The sequence below is a fragment of the Mesoplodon bidens genome (genome assembly GCF_964165515.1).
Source record: "Mesoplodon bidens genome assembly, chromosome: 2".
In the NCBI taxonomy this organism is placed as follows: Eukaryota; Metazoa; Chordata; class Mammalia; order Artiodactyla; family Ziphiidae; genus Mesoplodon; species Mesoplodon bidens.
Genome location: NC_138177.1, coordinates 79,418,390 through 79,437,716, shown reverse-complemented (window position 1 = coordinate 79,437,716; position 19,327 = coordinate 79,418,390). Strand labels below are relative to the sequence as shown.

The 19,327-nt window shown below is 39.1% G+C and overlaps 1 protein-coding gene across 1 annotated transcript; it reads left to right on the top strand.

Annotated features, from left to right (window-relative positions):
* Positions 1-871: 871 nt before the first annotated feature.
* On the top strand, positions 872-18,856 carry LOC308608971 (flavin-containing monooxygenase 5-like). The gene is made up of 7 exons (XM_081222372.1): positions 872-1,057; positions 2,997-3,159; positions 4,383-4,525; positions 8,418-8,617; positions 12,128-12,311; positions 12,652-12,820; positions 18,747-18,856. Exons 1-7 carry the CDS (start codon positions 932-934, stop codon positions 18,821-18,823), a joined length of 1,062 nt encoding a protein of 353 aa, XP_081078498.1. The 5' UTR covers positions 872-931; the 3' UTR covers positions 18,824-18,856.
* Positions 18,857-19,327: the final 471 nt, after the last annotated feature.

Here is a 19,327-nt window from a genome sequence, read left to right as displayed (position 1 = left end):
ATAAATAATACTATCATTAACATCCTTTAACATAAATCTTTGTCTACAATGCTGAATCTTTCTTTAAAAGGCTAGGTTGCAAGGGTTTCATATTCTTGTCACATTGCTGTCCAGAAAACATTGTACTAAGATCTCATTTCACCTCATTTTTGTTAACACTGAGTAATTGTCTTTGTAATTAGTAAAAACGAGGTAAAATGAGAACACATAGTGGACAGAATGTAAGTTAGTACAGTGTTTCCTGGAGAACAATGTGGCAAGTGTATGAAACTCTTGAAACTTCCCTAGGCTTTGAAATATATATACTATTTAAAAGACTATTACTCAGGTGGGCAGTTCTCACTTGGAGTCTTATGTCATGGCAATCAGGTGACAGCTGGGACTGTACGTGTGCTATGACCTCTCTGCTCACATATTTAGAACATCAGATAGGATAACTAGAACTTCTTGGGGCTGGCTGCACATCTCTCTATCCCAAACATGCTCTTCATATGGTTAGCTCAGGCTTCCTCACAGGATGGTGGTCTCAGGGTAGCTGGACTTCTTACGTGGCTGCTGACTTCCACCAGAGCAAGCTTTCTAAGAGACCCAGACAGAAACTGCAAGACTACCTATCACTTAGTCTTGGAAGCCATTCAGTATCATTCCAACTGCATGCTGTTGGTCAAAAGCAAGCCATGAAGACAGCTTAGATTCACGGGGAAGAGACTGCACGAGGGCACAAATACTGGGAGATGTGAAGGGTTGTGGGGAGGGGACTTTTTTTAATTGGCATTTCTTTCAGAAAACATTTTCAAATGTTTGTTGGCTGTTTATAAACCATGACCTTAATTCTCAAGTTGCTATGAATGCTTTTTATTTACTGCAGGAAGAACCTGAAGAAGGAAGGGCCAGTATTTACAAGTCAGTGATCATCAACACTTCTAAGGAGATGATGTGCTTCAGTGACTATCCCATCCCAGATCACTATCCTAACTTCATGCACAACTCCCAGGTCCTGGAGTATTTCAGGATGTATGCCAATGAATTTGACCTTCTAAAGTACATTCGATTTAAGGTAGGGAATTTCGTGGGTATCTCTGTGTTCTGAGTTGTTTGTCAAGTAAATGAATAACTGTTCTTATTTACCAGTGCTTAGATTGGTTTGATATGCTCATGTATCTATCCTATCCAGACTCCACTCTGTGTCTTCTCTGTGTCTCAAAATATTCATGGAAAGGTCCCTCTTCTATGTATTTTGACTTCAGATCCAGGAAGCCACCTTCATTTCATTGCCTTCATTCTATATCATTTGATTACAATAAAACAATGAGGGGAACTGACAGGTATGGGAACTTTAAAACCTTCTGTTTCCACAACTGGCTGCTTAGCCCTTTTGTACTTTCTGAAGTGCTTTCCAGTGCATTATTTATGTGATCACAACAACCCAGTGAAGGAGGTATTGAAAAGTTATGAGGAAGAAAAAAGTTAACTCCGGTGTAGAGGGAGGAACACTGAGGTGGGAAGCAAAAACTTGAGTTCTAGTCTTTGCTCTACCACTAATCAACTTGTGATTTCAGACAAGTAAGTTCCTCAACGCCAATGTGTCTTAAGTTTATTTGTAAAACAAGATGATTGTACTAGATCACTTCATTAGTTCCTTCCTGCTGTAGAGTCTTCCATGATATTCCTATCATTCTGAACCATGACCATAAAAGAATCAATACTTCTGACAGCTGGCAAAAAGCCCAAATCTTCTACCTTCTGATCATTCTACTAAATCACGACCCATTCTCTTTAAAAACAAATTTAAAATGGCAATATCCAGTAACGACTTCCAAAGTCAGTCATTTGCAGCCTAGTGGTCCTTTTCTTCACTTCTGTAAACACTTATTGAACAGGTTTGTTACCATACTAAGCACTGAAGACACAAAAACAAAAAAATTAGTGATTTCACAGTCTAGTTAAGGAGATAGAAAAATGAAATTTAATTGTAAACATAATTATTAAAAAGAAAGAGTTACTGAGTGATAAATGCCACTGAAATCTATTCATTGCAGCTAAGAGGAGGGACACCTAACCCATCAGGGCATGAGGCATCAGGCACCAGGGAAATTTTCTTATAGGAGATAATACCAAGCTAAATGTTGAAGGGTGAGTATCTCCAAATGGAGAAAGAATAAAAGGATGATCCATGCAGAAGCACCAGCCTGTGTAAAAGTAAGAACGTGATAGAGAAGAAGAATAAATAGTATAGGATGGCTCGGGTATACAAGAGGGGTATCTCTATTAGTCAACCAAGACATTATGGTCATAAACCCTAGAAGCACATAGAACACATTCTTAATGTTTCCTTAACCTGGGTGGAGTAACCCATATTTATTATTATTTTTTAAAGCTAAAAATTGTGCCACTGACTATCCCATCTCACACCTTCTTTCTTTATAGTTACTTGTAAAATGGGCATTTATGGGATTCAAAGAGAGCTTCATTTACATAAAATATGAGCCACTGAGATGTTTATCTACTCTGTTAGGAAAGGGAGCCCTCTAGCTCAGTCACAAGTTTAAGGCCAAACAGTGAGAACAGGACTTGAGGTAAGAAGGCATCAGAGGGTCTCAGGATGTCTGGGGGTATGGGGAGGAATAGGCATTTAGTGCATGGAGTGTCTCAGAAGCACAAGAGAAGCCCAAACTTTATTCAAGTATCACATTGCCTTAGGGTATGGTCTAAGAGAACTAGTAATTTGCACTTTTCTAGAAGCAGAGTAGAGTGCAACATTAGTCTGCCAACTCTGTTTTATTTAGCTTGCCTCATGGAAGTTTTCTCACTCTGACCACAGCCCCAAACAAAAAAGTTCTGATTTGTGGAGTATGAAAATCAAATATCCCTGCATGAGGCCTATTATGTGGTATCAGCCGTTTGTGTAACCCTCTGCAAGGAGAGTCCTGTCAGGGAAAATGTCCACTATATTGACTGTGGTTATAGTCCCCTGTGGCTATCCCTTTTCTTTTTAGACCACCGTGTGCAGTGTGAAGAAGCAGCCTGATTTCTCCACTTCAGGCCAATGGGAGGTGGTCACAGAATCTGAAGGGGAAAAGGAGGTGAATGTCTTTGATGGAGTTATGGTTTGCACTGGCCATCACACCAATGCTCACTTACCCTTGGAAAGCTTCCCTGGTAAGTAGCCTACAAGGAAGGAAGACACTTGAAGTATGCCTGTGACCTGATCCCTAAAGAATGGGAGGATTGTTGTCTGAGTGATTCCTATCTTGGGATGAAATAAGGCTTATCCTAATTCTGCATATTCTCCTGAAAGATGGTGGGGTAACTTGTATTAATGCTATTTAGGAGGTAGAGGTAACAGTAATTTGGGGGACTAGAGGAAAATCAGAAGGCTCTATATTTAGTTTCACAATAATTTTAGTTTTCCTAAGGATAATAAGAGTTGATCTGCATTAGGTTGAATGAAGGCTTTTTAAGCAATTGAAGTAACAAACAGAAATATTGAGTTTCTATGGAAGAAAATAAAGAAAGCTTAAGGAAACAGTTTAATTACAGTCTTTGGCCTGGATTTTCATTTTGAGGGGAAAAAACACTCTATGCATACTATAGAGTATATAAAAACATATATACTCTCATTGGAATGGAAGTATGTATTTAGAGAAGATGAAAAGAGGGGGTGGGGGATGGGCAAAATAGGTGAAGGGGATTAAGAGATACAAACTACCGGGCTTCCCTGGTGGCGCAGTGGTTGAGAGTCTGCCTGCCGATGCAGGGGACACGGGTTCGTGCCCCGGTCTGGGAGGATCCCACATGCCGCGGAGCGGCTGGGCCCGTGGGCCATGGCTGCTGAGCCTGCCCGCCTACCACAAAAAAAAAAATAAAAAAAAGAGATACAAACTACCAGTTATAAAATAAATCAGTCACAGAGTTGTAATATACAGCACAAGGAATACAGTCAAAAGACTGTAACATTTTAATAACTTTGTATGTTGCATAATCTATAAAAATATCAGGTTCCTATGTTGTACATCTGAAACTGCTATAATATTATAAGTCAACTACACTTCAATTAAAAAAAATAGAGAGGATGAAAATGCAAAAGAGAATGGAGATTTTCTGAAGCAGTTTGGATTTGTGAGTCTACAGGTCCAAAATACTAACAGATCCTGAATTAAGCAGACTACTTATGATAAGGAAATCACAAGGTTCCACTCTGAGGCTATGGGAAAAGAAAACAGGCAAAAATATTCAGAAAGGCAAGAGTGCACCTGAGTAAAAGAAGAACATACAGAGAATATATGCATAAACTCTACACACTGCAAAAAAAAAAAATGAATGATTTAACAAATGATATCAGATAAACCATCACCCAGTAATTATTTTCCTTTCTCTTGCAGGAATTGAGAAGTTCAAAAGACAATACTTTCATAGTCAAGATCATAATAATCCAGAGAGTTTCACTGGAAAGAGAGTCATTATAATTGGCATTGGGAATTCTGGAAGCGATCTGGCTGTGGAAATTAGCCACACGGCCAAGCAGGTTTGAATTAGTAAATTATTTACTTTACTTCACCAAGGAAGCTGCAGGTGGACCCAACAGAGTGTACGGATACCTGCACACTGCCCATCAGTGCCAATGGCAAATGCAGGGCTTGGTTTCACTGCCTCAGTTGGCAACATTATGATTGATGATGTGATGGAGCCAAGGTTACAAGTTAGATTCCCATCATTCATTTGGCCTCACACTAAGGAATTTGGTCATGACCACAAACTGTGCTCATAATCTCACTCAGCTGTCTCTTCAGAGTGTGCCTCTGGCTTTTAAGAAGACCAAGTGATTGCTGGGAGAGCTTGTTAGAATGCAGCATTCAGAGTGTGGATCACCCGTTGGCCAGCAGAAATGATATGCTCTTATCTGAAGGAAAGTGTACTCAGTCATTGAAAGCTTTTCTCTCCTAGGATGGTGGGGGAATTGTCCTCTTTACTCCCTAAATGGAAAAAAGAAGCAATCTAATCCTTCTAAAGACAACAATCCCCCTACAGGGCATATACCCTGAGAAAACCATAGTTCAAAAAGAGTCATGTACCACAATGTTCATTGCAGCACTATTTACAATAGCCAGGACACGGAAGCAACCTAAGTGTCCATTGACAGATGAATGGATAAAGAAGATGTGGCACATATATACAATGGAATATTACTCACCATAAAGAGAAATTAAATTCAGTCATTTGTAGTGAGGTGGATGGACTTAAAGTCTGTCATGCAGAATGAAGTAAGTCAGAAAGAGAAAAACAAATACCATATGCTAACTCATATATATGGAATCTAAAAAAAAAAAGGTACTAATGAACCTAGTTGCAGGGCAGGAATAAAGATGTAGACATAGAGGATGTTGAGGACACAGGGTGGGAGGAGGAAGCTGGGGCAAAGTGGGAGTAGCATCGACATATATACACTACCGAATGTAAAATAGTTAGCTAGTGGGAAGAAGCAGCATAGCACAGGTAGATCAGCTCAGTGCTTTGTGACCACCTAGAGGGGTGGGATAGGGAGGATGGGAGGGAGGCTCAAGAGGGAGGAGATATGGGGATATACGTATACATATGGCTGATTCACTTTGGTGTGCAACAGAAACTAACACAGTATTCTGAAGCAATTATACTCCAATAAAGATCTATTTTTTAAAAACATGAAAAAGGAGAAGACATACCTGCTGCTGCTGTGTGTCTTCACCACCAGTAAAGTCTCCCACCACGGAATGGACACGTCCTCCTGCAGAAATGTACAATCCAGTGAGCTACAGAGGTACACTTGTTTGAATGCAACCTTGAAAGAACTGACTAGTTTAGTAAAAGAAATCTACCCAGGAGCTAGGAAGGGTACATAGATCAATTCTGTGATTCTTTTATGGCACTTAAAACATTCAGCTATCAAATAAGAAGACTGGCAGTACCATGTCTAGGAGAAAGAAGGCTGATGATTCTGTAACCCTGCAGTCTAACGAGTTCCCTGTAGGAGATCACTTTGACATAACAATCACTCCTCTAAATGGGGCACTGCCTCCTTCTGGCTACATGAGACCCTATTAAATTTTATTTACAGTTTCTTGAGAAAAAAAGAAGCAATGTTTAATCTTCTTTAGTTTATATTTTTATGGATATATGTTATTAATGTTTCCAAAATTGTATGAAGTTCCTAGAAATTTATCAATGTCTTTGGTGTCCATGATATGTCTTGTTATAATGTAATTAGTCATAATTCCAGTTATTATCTTAAAATGTTATGTCACTGAAACAATCAAATTTCCTAGTCAGTTGCATTAAAGTGAACTCTCATCAGGTCTTTAATCCTAAAAAAAAAAAAAAGACAACATGGATATCAGTATGAAAAGCAGCCACCACATTGTAGCACATACAAGCAGCTCTCTCCAGCCTTTGCATACAATTAGGTAACACAGAATAACATTAACTCTAAAGCAGTTTCTATGTCCTTGCGGTTTTTGGTTTGTTTTATTTTTTGTATGATAGATTTTGAACTGGGAAGAAAGTATCTTCATTATAAATTCCTAGAAAAAGACATTATTGATATATTTTATTATTCATATGTATTTATTGAATCACAACTTTATTGGCAATACATAAAGGTCTGGTTGTTCTTCAGTAACTTTAATTAAACTGTGCTTTTCCACAAATCGTTTTTAAATTATTTTTTAAAACAGAATTTTAATGCCACAACTTTGTTAAATGAACTTTACCCACAAACTCCATTCAGTAACACTTCCTCTCAGTCTATCCCCATTGATCACCACAAAACTGATTTCATATATTACTCCACGAATTAATTCAACAAGCATTTATTAGGAAATAGGTATATAAACAATAAAGGGTATGGGTGCTATGATAAAAGAATGTACAAGGTATGTGGTGGGGACCAAAGGCATGAGCTTTCTTTAATACCATTGGCTTGTTAAATGGTCAGTTGTAGAGGAGCTGAGCCTTACAAGCACTGAGGAATTGTAAATTGCCAAAGAACAAGGCAGCAAGAGTAGGTGGAGGTAAAGTGGTTGTGTCTGAAAAAGCTTTGTGATATACATATTATTGTCACTGTTTTATACACAGAGAACTTTTTAATTAAAGCTCTGAGCATTTACATTACTCATAACTTATATTTTAAAAGTTATATAGAGTGCACAAAAAGCCATTGATTCCTAAGACCATGCAGGCTCTTTCAACGGTGACACGTAAAAGTGTCACAGAGTATGGTAAAGTTTAAGGTCACCATCGGTGAGAATATATGTATGAAGTACATGATTAGCTCTCTATAGACAGGTCACCTTTTAACATGAAGTGTTAGACAAAACACCATAAAACAATGTACTTATATAGCTTACAACCCTGGAAACTATCTCCAGAGAGTTTTATAATATAGAGAAAGTGATGCTTTTGCCAGGTAGTTGAATACAAAACTTTTATCTGAATGTGGACTTTAGCCAGCAGATAACACAGAAAGACAGACCAGCTCCCTGTTGTTCTACTTGCAATCTTCAGTTTTTCCCTTAAATAATCGATGAAACATTACTTAAGCACAGGCTTTGGAGTCAGTCAGACTTAGGTCGGAAATTCAGCTCTACCACTTAGTGCTATATGACCTCAGGCAAGTTATTCATCCTCTCCATGCTTCTCATCCATAAGAAGGACATAACAATACCTACCTCAAGAGGTTGTTGTACTGATTAAATAAAAATATAGATAAAGGACCTAGTACAGCAACTTACAGGTTACAATTCTCAATAAAAGGAAGTGATGCTGATGATAGGTTGGGGACTAAAGGATGTATATGCTCTACCTCCCACCTTGGAGAAAACACATTTGGAAAGATAAAAAATAAGAATATATAATGTTAAATGTCAATATAAATAAGTCTTTTGTAATAATGTAAACAATGTCAAAGGCAAAATAAAGACTGAAAGTTTTGGATTAAATGATGTCCAGTTGTTTTCAGCTTTACTGTTCCACGATTTTAAATGAGTTGGACAGGTGACAAGTGCTAGAGAAGTTCAGAAGATGGAGAGAAAATTATCAGTCATAACAGTCAGTGGTATCTTCATGGAGGAGGGAGACTTGATCTGGATCTTAAGAATGAATAGGCTTTGGAGAATGAAGGGGATAAGGAGGCATAATGACATTAAACAGAAATGCACTGGTAGTTCAGAGCAAGACATAGTCTTGTTCAGTGACTACACCAATTTAATTGTAAGCTTAGTGTTTGAGAAGAAAATGGCAGGAAATTTAAAAATATATATATTACCAGGGAATAAAAAGCCAGACTAATGAGTTTAAACTTCATCTTGAAGAAACTGGGTTCCCATTCCTTCACAGAAATGAGTCAGAGAATGGCAAAAACAAACATTTTTTTCCCCATGCCTCAGGTTTTCCTCAGCACCAGAAGAGGAGCTTGGATCTTGAATCGTATAGGAGACTATGGATATCCTTTTGATGTGTTGTTGACTTCTCGACTTAAATATTTTATGAAGAAGATTTGTGGTCAATCATTAGCAAATATATTTTTGGGAAAAAAGATGAACCAAAGGTTTGATCATGAAATATTTGGCCTGAAGCCTAAACACAGGTATGTTCCCAGGCGGGGAGGTGGGCAGTAACAGCCAAGGCAAAGAATAAGGACTGTTCACATAGGCTAATAGTAGGGTTACCTCTATGTTTACATTAAGCAAGTCCACAGAATCTGAGATTAGATTTCTACCTTTCCCCCATAGAAGTTCAAGATCTATTGGTCTGTAATTTTCAGGCTATAATTCTCCTTGGCATTAACCATTTCATCATTCCCCGAGGTACCAGTTCTTTTTACATGATGCCCAGTAGCAACAACAAAATGGTAGTAGCAGGCAATGTATCATTCATTCATTCATCCAACAAACAACTGAGCATCTGGTATGAGCCAAGCATTATACGGGCATGAGAATACTGAGACTAAAGACCTAATAGTAATAGTAATACTAATAATAACACTGTACCTTTTTGAGGACTTAATATAAGACAAGCACGGTTTTAAATGAGTTACAAGCGTTATCTCATTTAATCCTCACAACAGCCTTATAGGTTGGTACTATTTTGATCTCCATTTTGCAGATATAAAAACTGACACTTAGAGAAACTAATTTGCCCAAGATCACACAAGTAATAAATGACAGACTTGAGAAATGGATATTTCCTTTAATACTCTAACAAGAAAAGAGACAATAGAATATGATAAAGAAATGCATGGAGTCCTATGAGAGTATGAAGGATAGGAGTCCTCACACAGCCTACAAGGTAGACTGTGATAGCATTTCCAGAGGCTGATTTTAAATGCTGTTTTCCCTTTCAACTTTTATTTTATTTTATTCTTATTAAATTATGTATTTATTTATTTATTTTTGGCTGTGTTGGGTCTTCGTTGCTGCGCATGGGCTTTCTCTAGCTGCGGCGAGCAGGGGCTACTTTTCGTTTGGGTGCGCAGGCTCCTCATTGCAGTGGCTTCTCGTTGCGGAGCACAGGTGTAGGCGCGCAGGCTTTGGTAGTTGCAGCACATGGGCTCAGTAGTTGTGGCTGGAGGGCTCCAGAGTGCAGGCTCAGTAGCTGTGGCACACAGGCTTTGTTACTCTGTGGCATGTGGGATCTTCCCGGGCTCGAATCCAGGTCCCCGTGTCCGTGCGCCATCAGGGATGTCCAATGTTTAGATATACTTCCTATAAAATAGTGAGTGCAATAAGCACCCATATACCCTTCACTTCGATTCACTTATTATTCACAGTTTACTATATTTGCTTTCTCTCTCTCCCTCTCTCTGGAGACAGATAGATCCATACATATATAGCATCCATATATATATATATATATATATATATGTATTCATACATTTTGTTTTCTGAACCAGTCGAGAGTAAGTTGCAGCCAATAAGACACTTTACCCTACATTCTTTAGCATATATTGCCTAAGAAAAAGGGCATTCTTTACATAAACATAATTATCACACTTAGTAAATTTAACATTGATAAAAATACCATTATCTAATATACTGCATATTCAAATTTCCCAAATTGTTTCAATAATATTTGTAGCTTTTCTTTATTTTTGGCCATGCCGTGTGGCTTAAAGTGTGGAGTCTTAACCACTGGACTGACACGGAATTCCCTGTAGCTTTTTTATTTTTAAATCCAGGATTCTGTCAGGTATAACACCATTGCATTTAGTTATCGTACCTCTTTAATCTCTCAATCTGAAATAATTCTCTCTTTTTTTGACATGGACTTTTGTTTATTTAAGAATTGAAGCCATTTATTTTACAGAAAGTCTCTAAATTTGGACTTTCATAGCTGTTCTTCCTCTATTATATTTAGGTTAAACAGTTTTGGTGCTAATACTCATGTTATGTTGGGCGTTCTTGGTGGATCACATCAGGAGCCATATGATAGCAGTTTATTGCATATTAATGATGTAAAATTTGATCACTTGGACTAGGTGGTATCTACTAGGTTTCTTTACTGTAAAGATATTTTTTCCTTTGAAATTAATCAGTGGGGTGATATTTTGAGACTGTGTCTGCCAACAACCTTTCAGGCATTTATTTCACCCAATTATGGAAACTACAGCATCCATAACTTTGGTGATCACAAAATATATTGAGGTTATATGGAATAATAGAAGAGAGTCAAACAAGTAGGGTAAGGAAGTAGCATTCTAATTATAAATACAAGGTCTTGGAATAGCAAAAAATACATTATGCTCTGAGACCTGCACATAGTTTGGTTTGGCTGGACTACAGGCAAAGATGGAAGAGTGACTGAGTACATCTCCTGGTTCACTGGGCAGATATATGAAAATGTTTGTATGCTCTGCTAAATAAAACGTTTAGAATGAAGACATCCCAGAGCCACTGAAAGATTTTAAGCAGGTGAGTGACATAATAATAAATACATTTTGGAACAATCACTCCAAAAATGATGTAGAAGATAGATTGAAAGGGGATGGAGCAGGAGGCCCTAGAGACAGCTGTAATGGCCCAGGTGAAACAGCATAAGTAAAACTCTTCTGGGGGTGTTAAGAGGAGAAAGCATGGCCTTGGTGACCAGATGTAAGACTCACAGTTTTGTGGCTTGGGCAACAATGTGGATGGTGCTACCGTTAGTGAAAAGGAGTAAGTTTGGAGAGAAAGATGAAATGATGAGGTTGCAATGAGAACAGAATCTGTACCTAAAGGTTTGCGTCAAAGAATTACTAAATGCAGCAAGCCAGTAATACTGTTTAAACATATCTTGTTCCTAAGAAGAGGCCAGCTCTGTCTGAACATGATGGGTTGAGGATTCTCAGAGCCTGTTAACACAGGATCCAAGGATTCACACTGCTTTTAGAAAGGTCCAAGATTCTTCACCTTATCCTATGCTATTTCTAGGAAATACTACTTACCATGCCCAGAGGAGCTCAAGAGAGTTCATAAAAAACCATTTTGAAATAAATCCTAAAATCCTAGGCTGTGTGACCTTGGGCAAGCCACTTAACTTCTTTAGGCCTCAGTTTCCTCATCTATAAAACCTGGATAATGACAACTGTCCTGTTTCCTTCATTGGGTTTGCGTGACACTCAAATATGTTAATGTATGTAAAATCAATTTATAACTGTAAGTCACTATACACATGTAATTTATTATACCACTTGGAAAATGATGGTCCAAGCCTAGCTCTTGCGCCTTTGAAGTGGAAAGGAGACTCAACAGAATGCTGATAGTCCAGTTCTGCAGATTTCTTGATATATGGATAGAAGCTACTAGACTGTGGACTTATCATATCACTGAGAGCATTATTAGTCCTTGAGAAACCATGCATGTACTCTTCAAATAAAACAATCCTCCCCTCACTTCTCCAACAGCTTCTCTTTCAATCCCATCCAGGGTCCAACTTTTACTCTGAGATCCTTACCTTTATCAAGCTGGTATACATTAGACCTTTCCCAAATTTCATGAATAAAGGGAGACTATTGGTATATTGATTAAACACCTCAATCAAAGTAGAATTTTACTTACATGGTAATGATCTTTCCCTCTCATAATCTCTCTAGTTTTTCCTTCTTTATCATCTTTCACAGATCTCTGAGTCAGCAACCAACCATAAATGATGATCTGCCAAACTGTATAATTTCTGGCTTGGTGAAGGTGAAAAAAAATGTGAAGGAATTCACAGAGACAGTGGCCATATTTGAGGATGGCTTCAGGGAGGATGACATTGATGCTGTTATCTTTGCTACAGGCTATAGCTTTGCCTTTCCGTTTGTTTTTTTGTTTGTTTGTTTGTTGTTTTGGCTGCATTGGGTTTCTGTTGCTGTGCAAGGGCTTTCTCTAGTTGCGACGAGTGGGGGCTACTCTTTGTAGCTGTACGCGGGCTTCTCATTGCGGTGGCTCCTCTTGTTGTGGAGCACGGGCTCTAGGCGCGTGGGCTTCAGTAGCTGTGGCTCTTGGGCTCTAGAGCACAGGCTCAGTAGTTGTGGTGCACGGGGTTAGTGACTCTGTGGCATGTGGGATCTTCCCAGACCAGGGATTGAACCCGTGTCCCCTGCATTGGCAGGCAGATTCTTAACTGCTGCGGCACCAGGGAAGACCTGCCTTTCCTTTTCCTGAAGATTCTGTCAAAGTAGTCAAAAACAAGATATCCCTGTATAAAAAGGTCTTCCCTCCTAACCTAGAAAAGCCAACTCTTGCAATCATAGGCTTGATCCAGCCCTTGGGTGCCATTATGCCCATTTCAGAGCTCCACGGACACTGGGTCACTCAAGTATTTAAAGGTAAGTGATCATGTAAGATGACTACCTAATTACTTAGTGGTTTGTTTAATTATGTTTATGTTCTTGCTTATAAATAGCTGAGACAGTATGTATGATTATAACAGTGACTAGCACAAAATTAGTGCTCAAAAATTAATTTTTGAGGGAATATAAAGTAGTAATTTATAACCACAGACATATAGCAGAATCTACTAGGATGTTTTCCCAAAATGGGCATGCTTTGCTTGATGCTGTTTATTTAATATGACTTGGGTGAGGCAGACATAAGAGCCCCACATTTGAGAAAATGTTCCCCAGGTGATTCCAATGTGCACTCCAGTTTAAAATCCACGCATCTAGTTTTGAGACAACTAATATATATTTGTGAAGCAAAAGAATTTAATCTTCTTTCATTATAATTAGAGAAAGCCAAATATAGAAGTGCTGTGATTTGATTTAAGCCAAAAATTAAGACCTGGTTAAAGACTAGTCCAGGGCTTCCCTGGTGGCGCAGTGGTTGAGAGTCCGCCTGCCAATGCAGGGGACACGGGTTCGTGCCCTTGTCCGGGAATATCCCACATGCCGCGGAGCGGCTGGGCCCGTGAGCCATGGCCGCTGAGCCTGCGCGTCCGGAGCCTGTGCTCCGCAACGGGAGAGGCCACAACAGTGAGAGACCCATGTACCAAAAAAAAAAAAAAAGAAAGAAAAAGACTAGTCCAGAATGTAGAAAATTCAGCCATTCGAATTCTCACTTTCCTCCCTTTATATTCCCTCTTTCAGAAAGTTTTGGCTAGGAGAATGTGAGAAAAGATTTTGAGGTTTGAGATAGTAGGCTCAATATGAATCAAAAGAATGATGTGGCTTCCAAAAGACTTAACTATATATGGCATTATTAAAAAACCATAATGTCCTGGAATTTACAACTGTTCTTCCTTGAACTGGTCAGACCACACCCAAAGATATTTTAAAAGTGAAACTGGAGTACATTAAAAGGAGAGAGACAAGAATGGTAAAGGGATTTGAAAATGTGCCATTTGAAGTACAACTAAAGGAGCTGGAGAGGTGTGGCTGGAGAGGATAAGATTTAGGGGAGATATGAAAGTTCCCTGCAGATATCTGAAGAGATGCCCCAAGGCAGAAGGTTTTATTTCCTTAGTATCTCTTCAAAGGGTTGAACTAGAAACAAGGAGTGAAACTTTGAGTGTTTGCACAATATCAGCTTAACATTAAAAATAAACTTTTGCCAGGCCAATATGGAGTAGTTTCAAGCCTCAGAATAGGGAGAAATCAGATGATTTTTAAGGTCCCTTCTAATAAAGAAGTTCTTTGATTCTATGATTTTTATAATAAAATTTGCTACCATTACTAATGTTTAATTAAAACCATTCAAAGTGCTTGTTGAAATTACAGCATCTTCTTCCTTAGTAAAGATCCTCATGGTAGCAGAGAAAAAATAAGCAATGGTGTTAGAGCTGATAGGTAAAAACTTTTCCAAATTTCCTCAAAGTTCTTTCATTTCTTAATTCCTTTTAATTCTATCCAGTAGATCATGTACTCCTTGAGCATTGGACCAGCAATCCAATGCAAGTAAGCCATTAAGTTGGCTTAATTCCAGTCATATAAATTGGATCTTTTAATTGGGTCAATTAAATAAGAGGAAAAACTTGCATTAAAATAGGCCACAGCATCTTAGTACACTTAGAACAACTGAGACCCTTTTCCAGGACCAAGTGAACCACTGAGAGGATTAAGAAAAATGAGTATTTGGAAGATTCTGCATCATGGCCACAGGATTAGGGGATCTTAGGGGAAATACACAAGAAGCCCAGTTTCCTCTGCTAGCAAAGCTTAGTGCTAATTCCTCCAGCTTTCTTCTAACACTTGGAAGGAAGGAATCATCAGAGAATCCGTATAACTTTATCAAACTTCCAACAGGAACCCTGAGTTTTTTGTTCTACCCAAAGCCCTACTGTCTGCCTACCAAATCCTTGCCTTTCTCATCTCTGAATTCTACCTTCACTGTGCCAATTTTAAGACCTTACTTAGAATCAGCTAGTTTCTCCCATTCTTTCACACCTGCCCAACTCAGCCTGTCCTCTTCCCTGGCCTGTCCTTTCCCTACCAAGCCCCATTTCTCTTCTTCCTTTGTTCTCTAGAATTACTATTATCTTGTCAAGAAAACATTCCACCCTTTTCTAGAACACTGAACCCACTTTCTTGCCTTGACAGAAATCTAGTTTTCTTTTGTATCATTTGTAGCCCTCTCAAGAGCCGTTGCAAGTGTTGCACTTTCATTTAGTAACTTTCTTCCCTTGCAAACCTTGCAAACCGTATGAAATGATACCAATTCTCTGGATCACAAGGAAGCATTATGTCATAGCATGGCATTCAAGTTCCTCCACAAATTGGATACAGGCTGCTTTTTAGGACCATCTTTTGCAGGTCTTTACCATCCATCCTACAATCTTCTAGATGCACTGAATGACTTACCCACTAGGCAGCAAACACAGCAGGTACTCTTATACCCTGTGCCTTTGCTTCTGCTGTTCTCTCTGCCTGGTATGCCTTCTCTTTACTCATTATTTGTGTGGAAAAAGCCTGTTTATTTCCTCCCTTTCTTTGTAGTATATTGAAAGCTCTTTAAATAAAAGAATCATGTTTATTTGCCTTTGTCTTCCAAGTCTAGACCAGTGCCTAGCACATGGGAGGTAGCTAATACATCTCTATTCAATGACTGCAAGTTTAGTTTTGGAGGTTTTCTAAACTCTACAGTAGAAAGTTCTTATCTGAGGATCTCAGCTTATGAACTACCTTCTCAATTTCCAGTCATGGTAAAGGCTGGACTGGACTGAAAGAGCAGAATGGCAGCCACATCTCCTTCTCTTGTAACATTATCTTTACATTAAACGTGGAGGGACTAGTCAGGATTACATAAATACAAACTGCCTGAGGCCTGAGAGCCGACTGAAAGACTTAGTTCCACAGAGTTATAATTCAGGCTCATCCTGTTTGAACCTTGTCTTGCAACCCTTAGGAAATCTCTGAATTTCAGTTCTACACTGTTCTTCAAAAACATTCTTCAGTTAACATTTACTGGCCTCTTAGTATATGGCAGACCCTCTGCTAGGTGCTGGAGATGCAAATATGACCAAACAGAAAATTCCTATCTTTACGGAACTTTACGGAGTCAAGCAAGGAAGACAGACAAGTAAACAGACATTTAATGTGTTCATTCATTCAGCAGATATTTACTATATTCTAAACAAGTGTCCATTAACAATGTAGAGGAGCTGGCTATGGGAACAGGAAAGAATAAGTACCCAATTCTCCCTACAACTGCAAGTACACTGTAAAGGAAAGTTAAAGTTTACTAAAAGGACAAGGACATTTTGACCATAACAGAGAAGAGAACAATTTGTGATATTTATGCAAAGTTAGAGAAAAATGACAGAATAAACCAAGTCCTAAAAACTACAAGGAGTTCAGAATTCTGGAAAACAAAGTATTACAGGAATTAAAGAAAATGAAGCTGGAGATATTTATAGAGGCAAAGCCAAGAAAAGTCCTTAGGTGCCATGCAAGAAGTTTACATTCAGTGTAGGCAATAGAGAACATTTGAAGGATTTTAACTGGGAGAGGGAGAGTCAAATCAGATCTGTAATTCAGAAGATGTGTTACAGGGGAGTGAAATGGGAAATAGGTCAGTTTCGAGCCCGTGATAAAAGTCCAAGTAAGACATGATGAGGGCTTTTAACTAAGGTAAAGAAATATGGGGAGACAAATTTGAATGAAATTTCACTGGTGAATTTGAAAGGATTTGGATGGAATGTACGTTGGAGATGAAAGCGAGAAAAGAATCTGCTTAGGTGCTATGGCCATTGATTTAAACTGGTAATATAAGAGGAGGAGCAAGATAGGAAGGAGGATACTCCTAGTTGCAGGGCAGGAATAAAGATGTAGACATAGAGAATGGACTTGCGTACACGGGGTGGGAGGGGAAAGCTGGGGTGAAGTGAGAGTAGCACTGACATATATACACGACCAAATGTAAAACAGCTAGCTAGTGGGAAGCAGCTGCATAGCACAGGGAGATCAGCTTGGTGCTTTGTGACCACCTAGAGGGTGGAATAGAGGGTGGGAGGGAGGCTCAAGAGGGAGGAGATATGGGGACATACGTATGCATATGGCTGATTCACTTTTGTGTACAACACAAACTAACATAGTATTGTGAAGCAATTATACTCCAATAAAGATTAAAAATAAATAAATAAATAAATGAAAGTATCTTCTTAAAAAAAAAAAAGACATGTTGCCTGAACAAGGAAACACTGCAACAACAGTACCAATGAATTAAGAAAGAATTGCACCACTGGATAACGTACACATTTTTATACATACCTATCTAATTTATAGTGATTTTTTTGTTTGTTTATTTGTTTGGTTGGGGTTTTTTTTGGATGAATTGGCTGCCTCTCACTGACAGGAAATGGACCTCTTCCTCCATAATGTTTTTAGTTAAGAGAAGTAAAAAGTTATGGCTGTACTATGAGAAATAATTTGCAAATCAACTCTCAAAATGCGTTTCATGAGCCTCTTAAGACCTGTGATTAACCTCGAATGAAGCATTTCAGTGATTCCTCATTGACTTATGAATATTCATAGTAATTCCCAAGGCTAAAATGAAAAGAACACATGGCAAAGCACAGAAGGCTATTTATTGAGTGTTGAATTTCTGAGTCTCATGTTTTAAGAGGGACACACCAGGATAGTTACTAGAGTGTGCCCAGAGAAGTGTAACCATGTGGCAGAGAACGTGAAACCTGTTATATGGGGGACTAGTACTATTAAGGCTTCAAGGCTAATAATGAGAAGACTTAAAGAAGTTATGACAGTTGTTATCAAATGGTTCAAACGCTGTCATTTGTTAACACTAGACTCCTTGGCCCCAGAAGGCAGAGCTAAATCCACTGGTGCCAGTTGCATGGAGCCAGGTTCTGGGGTCAATGAAAAGAATAATGTTTCAGCAAGTAGAGCAGCCAAACAATTAAATCATCTCCTCAGGTGATGAGATCCCCATTACCAGAGATATTTAAGGAGGAATGAGATAACCCCTTGAGAGTATTTGTAGAGAGAAGGATTGTATTAGGTAAGATATATTTCCATTCTAAAATTACACGTTCCAGAATTTTGTGGAGTAACACTTTAGAGTTGGGTGTGGCTAAAATTTTATACATGGCATAGTGCCTATTAATCTGGGCATAAAGCTAATCATATAAATTGAGAGTTGTCTATGTCGACTTAAATACTATTCTACCTTTGTCTAGCCATGTCCTTGGTGTTAAATTCCTGCCACTGGAACTGTTCATTGGTGCTTAAATTTATCTCTTAAGATTGGATATTATGAGTTGCCCTTGACCTTACCCTCACTCTCAGTAAATAAAAAAATTTAGAAGGTAAGGCTTATCTTCCATGGAACTGTAGGCATACAACAGGACTGAGAGTTTACTTTTACTTCCTTCTCCCTGTGGTATAAAGCCTCTTTGTTAATAAGAGTACAAGTACAGGTGTGTTTCCCATATTCCCCCCACCCTTTTACTTTGCACCTCATTTTCCGTATACTTTTAAGACCATTTATCATTTCCTCATGTCCATATTTCATTTCCCAATTGAAAGACTATGTTAGGGAGGAGGCAGGTATTGGTTGGAAAGCAGATCAGGAGAAATATCTTCCAAAGACAAAGTAGAAAAGAGTAAGCTACTGAGGTTAATATGATTATATTCTGGTGGTGGTAGGCTAAGGTGATCAAGTGAAGGTGTAACCTCCTTGGTACAGACAACTAGCCAGTATTCCTTTGAATTTTCCGTAGCATGGTAATTGTTAATAGGATTAGTGTTCATACTGAGGTAATTTTAATTTTACACTTAAAATTTTGATTTTTCTCTTTAGGGGTAAAGACATTACCCTCACAAAATGAAATGATTAAAGAAATAGCTGGAGCGAGGGGGAAGATGGCGGAAGAGTAAGACGTGGAGATCACCTTCCTCCACACAGATACATCAGAAATACATCTACACGTGGAACAACTCCTACAGAACACCTACTGAACGCTGGCAGAAGTCCTTAGACCTCCCAAAAGGCAAGACCTCCCCCATGTACCTGGGTAGGGCAAAAGAAAAAAGAATTAACAGAGACAAAAGAATAGGGAGGGGACCTGCACCTCTGGGAGGGAGCTGTTAAGGAGGAAAGGTTTCCACACACTAGGAAACCCCTTCGCGGGCGGAGACTGCAGGTGGCGGAGGGGGGAAGCTTAGGAGCCACGGAGGAGAGCGCAGCAACAGGGGTGCGGAGGGCAAAGCGGAGAGATTGCCGCACAGAGGATCGGTGCCGACCGGCACTCACCAGCCCGAGAGGTTTGTCTGCTCAACCGCCGGGCGGGCGGGGCTGGGAGCTGAGGCTTGGGCTTTGGTCAGAGCGCAGGGAGAGGACTGGGGTTGGCGGAGTGAACACAGCCTACAGGAGGTTAGTGC